General features: G+C 41.4%; 1 protein-coding gene across 1 annotated transcript; it reads left to right on the forward strand.

Annotated features, from left to right (window-relative positions):
• The first annotated feature begins 258 nt into the window (after positions 1-258).
• On the forward strand, positions 259-6,739 carry LOC119622722 (endogenous retrovirus group K member 113 Env polyprotein-like). The gene is made up of 4 exons (XM_073006178.1): positions 259-1,475; positions 2,274-2,362; positions 3,439-3,479; positions 6,575-6,739. Exons 1-4 carry the CDS (start codon positions 259-261, stop codon positions 6,737-6,739), a joined length of 1,512 nt encoding a protein of 503 aa, XP_072862279.1.
• The last annotated feature ends 4,254 nt before the right edge of the window (positions 6,740-10,993 follow it).

Here is a 10,993-nt window from a genome sequence, read left to right on the forward strand (position 1 = left end):
CCACTCCTCAGATGCAGCTTAATCTAGCACTCTATACTTTAAATTTTTTAAACATTTATAGAAATCAGACTACTACTTCTGCAGAACAACATCTTACTGGTAAAAAGAACAGTCCACATGAAGGAAAACTGATTTGGTGGAAAGATAACAAAAATAAGACTTGGAAAATAGGGAAGGTGATAACCTGGGGAAGAGGTTTTGCTTGTGTTTCACCAGGAGAAAATCAGCTTCCTGTTTGGATACATTTGAAGTTCTACAATGAACCCATCGGAGATGCAAAGAAAAGTGCCTCCACGGAGACAGAAACACCGCAATCGAGCACCATTGACTCGCATGATGAATCAAGAGGTGATATCAGAAGAACCGATGAAGTCACCATGCACTAAGAAGGAGGAGCTGCCGACCTGGGCACAGTTACAGAAGCTCACACCGTTAGCCGGGAAAAGCCTAGCTAGCACAAATGTGACACAAACCCCAGAAAAAATGCTGCTTACAGCTTTAATGATTGTATCAACAGTGGTAAGTCTCCCCATGCCTGCAGGAGCAGCTGCAGCTAATTATACCTACTGGGCCTATGTGCCTTTCCCGCCCTTAATTCGGGCAGTCACATGGATGGATAATCCTATTGAAGTATATGTCAATAATAGTGTGTGGGTACCTGGTCCCACAGATGATCGTTGCCCTGCCAAACCAGAGGAAGAAGGAATGATGATAAATATTTCCATTGGGTATCGTTATCCTCCTATTTGCCTAGGGAGAGCACCAGGATGTTTAATGTCTGCTATTCAAAATTGGTTGGTAGAAGTACCTACTGTCAGTCCCACCAGTAGATTTACTTATCACATGGTAAGCGGAATGTCACTCAAACCACAGGTAAACTATTTACAAGACTTTTCAATCACAGCTACAGCCGCTGTGGCAGGAGTTGCATTGCACTCTTCTGTTCAGACAGTAAGCTTTGTTGACAATTGGCAAAAGAATTCCACAAGGTTGTGGAATTCACAATCTGGTATCAATCAAAAATTGGCAAATCAAATTAATGATCTTAGACAAACTGTCATTTGGATGGGAGATAGACTCATGAGCTTGGAACATTGTTTCCAGTTACAGTGTGACTGGAATACGTCAGATTTTTGTATTACACCCCAAGTTTATAATGAGTCTAAACATCACTGGGACATGGTTAGACGCCATCTACAGGGAAGAGAAGATAATCTCACTTTAGACATTTCTAAATTAAAAGAACAAATTTTTGAAGCCTCTCAAAGTCACTTAAATATTGTGCCTGGAGCTGAGGCGTTAGATCAAGTGGCAAAAAATCTTTATGGATTAAACCCCACGACTTGGATTAAGTCTATTGGAAACTCTACTGCAGTAAATTTTGGAATTATGTGTCTCTGTTTAATCGGCTTGTTTTTAGTGTGCCGGACCAGTCGAAGAATCCTGCGTCAAAATCGAGAGAATGAACAAGCCTTCATTGCCATGGCACATTTATATAGAGGAAAAGGGAGGGAGAATGTTGCAGGAAGTCAGGGACCTTGAACGCAGGGACTGGCTGAAGCCATGGCAGAAAAACATAAAATGTGAAGATTTCATGGACATTTATTAGTTCTCCAAAATTAGTACTTTTATAATTTCCTATTGTCTTTAATCTCTTAATCCCATCATCTTCTTTGTAAGCTGAGGAGGATATATGTCACCTCAGGACCCTGTGATGATTGCCTTAACTGCACAAATTGTTTGTAGAGCATGTGTGTTTGAACAATATGAAATCTGGGCATCTTGAAAAAAGAATAAGATCACAGCGATGTTCAGGGAACAAGGGAGGCAACCTTGAACTGGCCACCGGTGAGCCAGAAGGAACAGAGCCATATTTCTTCTCTTTTTAAATGCAAATAGAAGAAATATCACTGAATTCTTTTTCTCAGCAAGGAACATCCCTGAGAAAGAGAATGTGCTCTGAGGGTAGGCCTATAAACAACACCCTTGGAAGCGTGCCGCCTTTTACGGTTGAAGCCGAAGGGATGAAACAAGCCATGGCCTCCTGTAGCGCTCCCAGGCTTATAAGGAAGAGGAAATTCCCACCTAATAAAGTTTGGTCAGTCAGGTTGTCTGCTCTCAAACCCTGTTTCCTGTTAAGATGTTATCAATGACAATGTGTGCCCAAAATTTCATTAGCAATTTTAATTTTAACACCATCCTGTGATCTCATCCTGACTCCACTTGCTTTGCAATATTTTATTACCTTGTGAAGTATGTAATCTCGGTGTCACGATGACAATGGCAGTTTTGTTGAAAAGAAAAGGGGGAAATGTGGGGAAAAGAAAGAGATCAACCTGTTACTGTGTCTATATAGAAAGAAGTAGACATAAGAGACTCCATTCTGTTCTGTATTTGAGATGCTGTTAATCTGTGACCCTACCCCCAACCTTGTCCTTGCAAGAGACATGTGCTATGGTGACTCAAGGTTTAATGGATTTTGGGCATGCAGGATGTGTCTTTGTTAAACAAGTGCCTGAAGGCAGCTTGCTGGTTAAAAGTCATCACCATTCTCTTAATTTCAACTACCCAGGGACACATACACGGCCAAAGGTCGCAGGGACCTCTGCCTAGGAAAGCTAGGTATTGTCCAAGGTTTCTCCCCATGTGATAGGCTGAAACCATGCTGCTAAAAGGTTTATGGAGATGTTTGCATATGCATCTCAAGGCACAGCATTTTCCTTTATTCATGTCACAGAGATTCTTGTTCATATGTTTTACTGTCGATTTCCTCCCTACAATGATCCCATTGTCCAGTCACTCCCTTATCTTTAAGATGGTAAAGATAATGATCAATAAATACTAAGGGAACTCAGAGACTGGTGCCCGTGTGAGTCCTCTGTAAGCTGAGCGCCGGTCCCCTGGGCCCACTTTTTCTTTCTCTATACTTTGTCTCTGTGTCTCATTTCTTTTCTCAAGTCTCTTGTTCCACCTAATGAGAAACACCCACAGGTGTGGAGGGGCAGGCCACCCCTTCACTACTCCAAAGGCATACTTGGAGTCTGTATAGATTGTTCCTTCTTGATCTGCAGGAATTTTAAGGCCTGATTTTTTTTTTTTTTTGAGATGGAGTTTCACTCTGTCGCACAGACTGGAGTGCAGTGGCAGCATCTCGGCTCACTGCAAGCTCCACCTCCCAGGTTCACGCCATTCTCCTGCCTCAGCCTCTGGAGTAGCTAGGACTACAGGCACCCACCACCATGCCCGGCTAATTGTTTTCTTTTTTGTTTTTGTATTTTTAGGAGAGACAGGGTTTCACGGTGTTAACCAGGATGGTCTTGATCTCCTGACCTCTTGATCCGCCCACCTTGGCCTCCCAAAATGCTGGGATTACAGGTGTGAGCCACCGTGCCCAGCCTAAGGCCTGATTTAATGTTAACAACTCACATGTTTGTGCAGACCAGTCATTTGGTAACCTTTCAGACTCTATTTCTGTGACGGTATCTCCATCTATCATTGAATACTCCTTATGCCTTTTTCCTTTGATTACTTGGGAGGAACCATCTACAAACAGGTGTTTCCCAGTCTGAAAGGATGTTTCCTTTAGATCAGGTCTGACTTTTGTTTGATAACTAATTAAATCTAAACATCTGTGTTCTGGGCAAAGCTCAGGGGTCTGTGGGTTGGGGTTTTCTGTTAAGAAGCAGCTGGATTAATTGAGTCATTAGTGGTTAAGGTTAGATCATCTCTTTCTAACAAGGTGGCTTCATACTTTAAAATTCTTGAATCAGTAAGCCACCTTCCCGCCTTCTGATTGGGAATTGTTCTCACTTGGTGAGGAGAACTAATGATAAGTTTCCCCAAAGGTTAATTTTCTGCTCTCCTCTCTGAGCAAGGCTGTTGCTGCCACTGATTGGACACACTCAGGCCATCCGTGGGCTACTGGGACAAGAATTTTTGACAAGAAGCTACGGATTGCCAATGGCCTCCATGTGTTTGAGTAAGTACCCCTAAGGCTACTTCATTACCTACATTAGCAAAAAGATGAAAGGGTAACTCTAAAGAGGGTAAGGCTAGAACATGGGCTGTCACTAGTAACTCTTTTAATTTTTTTGTCTGCTGTTTTTCTGGTAAACACCATATAAGGGGTCATCCTGTGTAAGATCTTTTATATAGAGGTTTGGTTACTAAAGCATGAGTCTATCCATAAGTGACAATACCCTACTAACCCTAAAACTTCCTCAGTTCCTTCTGCATCTCAGGCAGAGGTAAGGATATGATGCCTTCAATCCATTCAAATCCAATTCTCCGTTTCCCCTTACTGATTAAGTGCCCTCAATACTTGACTTCAGGTTCTACAAACCAAAGTTTGCTTTTTTGATACTTGTAATCCCTCCAGTTGTAAATTATTTTTAAAACCTATTGAAAATCCTTCTACTTTTTGTCTATCCTCCGCTGAAATAAGGATATTATCCGTGTATTGGAGGAGGCATATATATGGCAGTGTGCAAAACTTTTCTATGATCTGTTCTCGTATTTGACCAAACAAATTTGGAGATTCTGTAAATCCCTGGGGCAAAACTGTCAATCGATACTGTTATTTTCTACTGGAGTGAGGGTCCCCCTATTCAAAGGCAAACAGGTCTTGGCTATTTTCTGCTAGTGGGCAAGCCCAGAAGGCATCCTTTAGATCTATTACTGTGAACCACTCATGGTTGTATGGAATTTTACTAACAATAGTGTAAGGATTAGGAACAACAGGGTGAGTTGTTTGAACTATTTGGTTAATAAATCAAAGATCTTGCACTAGCCCATATGACCCATCTGGCTTTTTCACAGGTAGTATGGTAGTGTTATGAGACATACAGAGTTCAATGAGTCTCTCACGGAGAAGGCTTTCCATTCTGGGCTTTAAATTGATCTTAGCTTCTAAGGGAGTTGGATATTGTTTTCTTTTTACCTCTTCCCCTGGGTTTTTCAATTTAACTTGGATTGGGGAAATTTGTATTTTCTTCGATTTCCTTCCTTTGACCATACATCTCGATGAATGTGTCCCTCATTTAGAGTAGCGAGCAAATTTAAGGAGGGGAAGAGTTTTCCTTGATTAACATAAAGGCCTAGGTTTAGTTTTAGCATTAAATCTCTTCCTAGTAGGTTTGTTCCTGCCTCCGGGATTAACAGAAGTTTATTATTTACTGAGCGGTTCTGATATTTAATTTTTGTTTCTTCTAAGATTTTTGCTTTAAATCACTCCCCTTTTGCTCCCAAAATAAAAAGTTCTTCTTGTGACCAAGTTGCACCAGGGGAAAGATAACAAACTGAGGAATGAGCAGCTCCTGAGTCAATTAAAAAGGTGATATTCTCAGGTTTGGGTCCCACCTCTAAACTTATCAGGGGCTCTTGGTGGGACTCGAGGTAAAAAGAGTAGAGTCCCTGGCCCTCCATTCTTCCTCAAAGATTGTAAGTCGAGTGATTTCCTTTTCTTTTTTCCATTCAGGGCATTCTCTTATAAAGCGACCTTCCTTCCCACACTTCAAGCACTTCTTTTGCCCTATTCCTCTTTTTATTCCCTTGTTCCCGGGTTTGATTGCTTTGCCTCTGTTTTAGGGTCTGGCAGTCGGGTACCTAAAAGATTTACCAGCGACATTTCTTTGAGCTGCCTGTTGGGGAGTTCCCTGCTGTAAGGACAGCAGAATCTTTGCTTTGTGCTTTTGCTTTTCTTCATCCCTTTGTACATACACCATTCGGGCCTCCCTTAAGAGTTCCCCTATTGGATGGTCCTTCCAATTTTCTATCTTTTGTAATTTCTTGGTAATGTCTAGCCAGCTATTTGTGATAAAGTGAAGCTTTAACATTCATTGTCCAAGTGGGTCTCCTCCATCCAACCAGCATATTTCTTCTTCTTTTATTTATTTATTTTTTTTTTTTGAGACAGAGTCTCATTCTGCTGCCCAGGCTGGGGGTGCAGTGGTGTGATCTAAGCTCACTGTAAGCTCCGCCTCCTGGGTTCACACCATTCTCCTGCCTCAGCCTCCCAAGTAGCTGGGACTACAGGCACCCGCCACCATGCCTGGATAATTGTTTGTGTTTTTTTTAGTAGAGATGGGATTTCTCCATATTAGCCAGGATGGTCTCGATCTCCTGACCTCGTGATCCACCCGCCTTGGCCTCCCAAAGTGCTGGGATTACAGGCGTGAGCCACCGCACCCAGCCTCCTCATTTGTTCCTTAAGCCTATTAAAACATCCCATAGGTCCCTCATCCTTTTCTTTTTGTATATTAAAAGCTTTGGTCATATTCTGGATGTGGGGTACCGATTCTTTAATTCCTTTTATTATCATTTCTTGCAGGTCTCTCATATTCCTCCTATGAGCTATGTTGTTATTATCCCACTGGGGATCTTGAGCAGGAAATTTCTGTTTGGCTGCAGGGATGTTTTGACCGGGAGGATGCTCATGCTCCCAAATGGTCATAGCGGCCCTATGCATCCTGCTCCTTTCTTCCCCTGAAAAAAGGATGCCTATGATGGACATTAACTCATCCTAGTATACAAGTGGGATCCTAAAAATTGATCAATTTGATCTTCCACTCCATAGGGATTGTCTATGAGTGGCTTGAGTTCCCTCTTCAAGCTCCAGACTTCTGAACTGGTCAGGGGAGCTTTTACAAAGCCAATGCCCCCTCCTCCTAGACGAATTTCCCTCAGTGGGAAGAGGTTTGTAGCCAAATCCCTAGAGGAAGGGGGAAAACGGAAGTTTTGAATATCCTTTTAACATTGTTCTGACTCACATTGAAGTCTTCCTGAGGGTGGGCATTCAAGCTGGGGATGACCCCAAGAATCAGGGTTATAACGAGGGGAAAAAAATCTGAGTAGGGGAAAGGTCTGAGACTGTTACATCTACTGGAGGGAGACATGGGGGATGTTGGTCTACTGGGTGGGGGGAAGAAGATTTGGTGGGGGAAGATGGTCTAAGGCATCCCACATGTTGGTGGGGTTTTTGGAGTAAGGGGTATTAATTTAATGAGAAGTAGTTTCTGGCTTGTCTCCTTTAGTTTTCAGATGACAAAGGAGGATGGGCCCTTGTCATCAACACAGAACATAATGTATTTCCTCCTGGAAAACAGGACTCTTATCATTTACATATTCTATTAAAAGCTGGCAAATCCAATCCTCATTTGACCCGAATTTTGGCCAGAAAACTGAAGGCTTTAGAATAGGTTCCTTGGTCCAAATGAAACAATAATACTGTGTCATCTGTTGCTTTTTCTTACGTTTAGTCCTCTTGTATCCTTCCAGTATTTTAACATGAGTCCTAAAGGACTATCAGAAGTGATTTCACTGTCTATCTTTTCCTTTTTACCTTCTATCTTACTCAGGGTATTTCCCATGTTGAATACTGGTTAGGCTCAGTTCCTTTAACTAGACATTTCTCACCTATCCTTCCCTGGAGGTTTAACCCCTACCCTAGAGGTTACTTGCACTCTTCTCCTTTTGCTTTGTCCACTGTGGCTGCTTTCCCAGAGGAAATTAGGCACCCCTTGGCATCAGCATGACTGTATAAACCCCAACATCTGGATCCTTACCAGAGGGCCATCATAAGACGTATGAGTTGACCATGGAACCACAGATTGGACTCACTCACTCTGCACAGAAGTAGTGCTTGTTACCTTTCATGCCCTTTAACCTCCAGAATATCACTGCCACAAGGAAAATTCTGTTGCCCTTGAGACTTTTTTTTTACCTTGCTCTGTGCACAGAGTTACCTGGTCATCGTGGTACTTGCAGGCCTTCTCCTTCCACGTTGCTGAGAGCCTGGATTTATTCGTCATGATGGGTAGTCTCAATCTCCCATCCCTGGGGCCACTGCAGTGGGGCAGTGGGGTGTGCCTCCCCTAGATGGAGTGACCAAAGACCCCTTCCCAAAGGAGAATAGGGATCCTGGATGAGTCCCCAGAAAATTGTTAGAAATAAAGCTCAGAGTCACATAGAAAACGAACACTTGAACAAAGGATTTCTCAGCAAGGCAATTTTTTTTTCTTTTTTTTTTTTTTTGAGACAGAGTCTCACTCTGTCGCCCAGGCTGGAGTACAGTGGCCGGATCTCAGCTCACTGCAAGCTCCGCCTCCCGGGTTTACACCATTCTCCTGCCTCAGCCTCCCGAGTAGCTGGGACTACAGGTGCCCACCACCTCGCCCGGCTAGTTTTTTTGTATTTTTTTTAGTAGAGACGGGGTTTCACTGTGTTAGCCAGGATGGTCTCGATCTCCTGACCTCGTGATCCGCCGGTCTCAGCCTCCCAAAGTGCTGGGATTACAGGCTTGAGCCACCGCGCCTGGCCAGCAAGGCAATTTTTATGTCTGCAGAAAGATGCTACCCGTAAGCCTGATTGCCATGAGAGCACCCAGAACAAAGGAAAGCAGGGGTTTTTATTCCTAATGTAAGTTGTTTCTACTATTACGTCCTGTCTCCATTGGCTGGAACTCGACCACACAATCTAAACTGTTCCTGGTTGGCTAAAAACTTAAACTTTCCCAAATAAGGTAAAGGCACAATGGGGAACAAAGGAAAGGAGGGGGTCGCTTATGGGAAACCAGGAAGAAAATAATATTTCCAAATAAGGAAGGAGCATAGGCTGCAAGCTGGGAGACTTCTGGGCGTGTCTAGGCAGATCCAGGCAGACAAAGGAACAAAGGAGTTAAGTCTTGGTTCAAGTACAAGAACATAAAATGTGTTTATTTCTTTACTGTATGTAACAACTACTTGGGGGCACAATAAGGAGTCATTAGTAAAATAGATTTGTTAGTATGAAGAGTCAGGGAAACTTAAAGGAAGTTTTAAGAGGAACTATCTTCTTAACACTTATCATTCTAAACCAAAAAGGAAAACTCTGAAGAGGAACTTTTATTCTTAACAAATTTTCTCTCTTTTTTTCCAGGTTTGTTTAGCTAGTGGTTTATCAATTTTGTTTATGCTTTTGAAGAACAAACTTTTCACTTTGTTGATCATTTACATGGTTTTTAAAAGTTTTTATTTAGTTCTAGTATGGTCTTTATTATTTCTTTTCTGCTAATTTTGGATGAGTTTTTTTCTTGTTTTTCTAGTTCCTTGAGTTTCATTGTTATATTGTTAATTTGTAATGTTTCTACTTTTCTTAGGTGGGTATTCATTGCTATAAACCTCCCTTTTAGCCCTGTCTGACTATATCCCACAGGTTTTGGTATGTTGTGTTTCCATTTTCATTTGTTTCAAGAAACTTTTTGATATACATCTTAATTTGTCTGTTTACTCAATTGTAATTCAGGAGTATGTTGTTTAGTTTCCATGTATCGGTCTAGTTGCCAACATTTCTCTTGGTGTCTATTTCTAGTTTTATTCCATTGTGGCCAGAGAAGATACTTAGTATGATGTCAATTTTTGAAAATTTGTTGAGACTTGTTTTGTGGCTTAACATAGGCTCTTTCCCGAAAAATGTTCCATGTATTCCTGAAAAGAGTGTATGTTCTGTAGTGTTAGAATGCTCTGTAAATATCTGTTAGCTTTATTTGGTGTAAAATTCAGTTTAAGTCCAGTGTTTCTTTCTTCATTTTCTATGTAGATGATCTGTCTCATGCTGAGGTTGGGATGTTGAAACTTCCCTCTCTTATTGTATTGGAGTCTATCTCTCTTGTTAGATGTAGTAATACTTGTTTTATGAATCTAGGTGCTCCAGTGTTTAGTGCATATATATTTAGAATTGTTCTATTGTCTTCTTGGATGGATCTCTTTATGATTATGTGGGATGCTCTTCCTTATCTTTAAAAAAAAAATTGTTCTTTACTTACAGTTTATTTTATCTGCTGTAGGTATAGCTACTCCTGCTCACTTTTGGTTTCCATTTGCATAGATAACTTCCTGCCATTCTTTTATCTTCTGTCTCTATGATTTGTGGTAAGGTGGTGTTACCGGTGAATTTTTTTGTAAGCAGAATATAGTTAGATCATGTTTTCTACCCATTCAGCCATTATGAATCTTATAAGTGGAGAATTTAATCTGTTTACATTCCAGATTTTTATTAACATGTGAGGCTTTGTGCCAAGACCAGCTCGGTCAGGGAGACCCTAACCCAGTGGCGCTAGAGGAATTAAAGACACACACACAGAAATATAGAGGTGTGAAGTGGGAAATCAGGGGTCTCACAGCCTTCAGAGCAGACAGCCTCGAACACAGATTTACCCACATATTTATTAACTCAAGCCAGTGATAAGCATTGTTTCTATAGATTATAGATTAACTAAAAGTATTCCTAATGGGAAATAGAGGGATGGGCCAAAATAAAGGGATGTGTTTGGCTAGTTATCTGCAGCAGGGGCATGTCCTTAAGGCACAGATCACTCATGCTCTTGTTTGTGGTTTAAGAATCACTTTAAGCAGTTTTCCACCCTGGGTGGACCAGGTATTCCTTGCCCTCATTCTGGTAAACCCACAACCTTCCACAATGGGCATCATGGCCATCATGAATATGTCACAGTGCTGTGAGATTTTGTTTATGGCCAGTTTTGGGGCCAGTTTATGGCCAGATTTTGGGGGGCCTGTTCCCAACAGCTTTGTTTCTGTCCCATTGTTGTTTTCTGGTTGTTTTATATGTACTTTGTTACTGTCTTTTTCTCTTATTGCTTGTCATTATGGTTTGGTGGATTTCTGTAGTAGGACCATTTGAGACCTTTCTTTTTCTCTTTCATGTGATTACTTTACCAGTGAGTTTTATGCTTGTGTATGTTTTCATGGTGATAATGTTGAAATGTTGAAAACGTTGTCCTTTCAATTCCAGGTTTAGGACTTTCTTAAGCATTTCCTATAGGCCCTGTCTAGTGGTAATTAAGCTTTTCAGCATTTGCTTGTCTTGGAAAGATAATTTCTTTTTCAATTATGAAGAATAATTATGCTTGGTTTATTACTCTTGGCTTGGCAGTTCTTTTCTTTCAGTACTGTGATTATACTATCTTATTCTCTTCTGGCCTGTAAGATTTCTGCTATGA

The sequence above is a fragment of the Chlorocebus sabaeus genome, chromosome 17 (genome assembly GCF_047675955.1).
Source record: "Chlorocebus sabaeus isolate Y175 chromosome 17, mChlSab1.0.hap1, whole genome shotgun sequence".
Taxonomy (NCBI): Eukaryota; Metazoa; Chordata; class Mammalia; order Primates; family Cercopithecidae; genus Chlorocebus; species Chlorocebus sabaeus.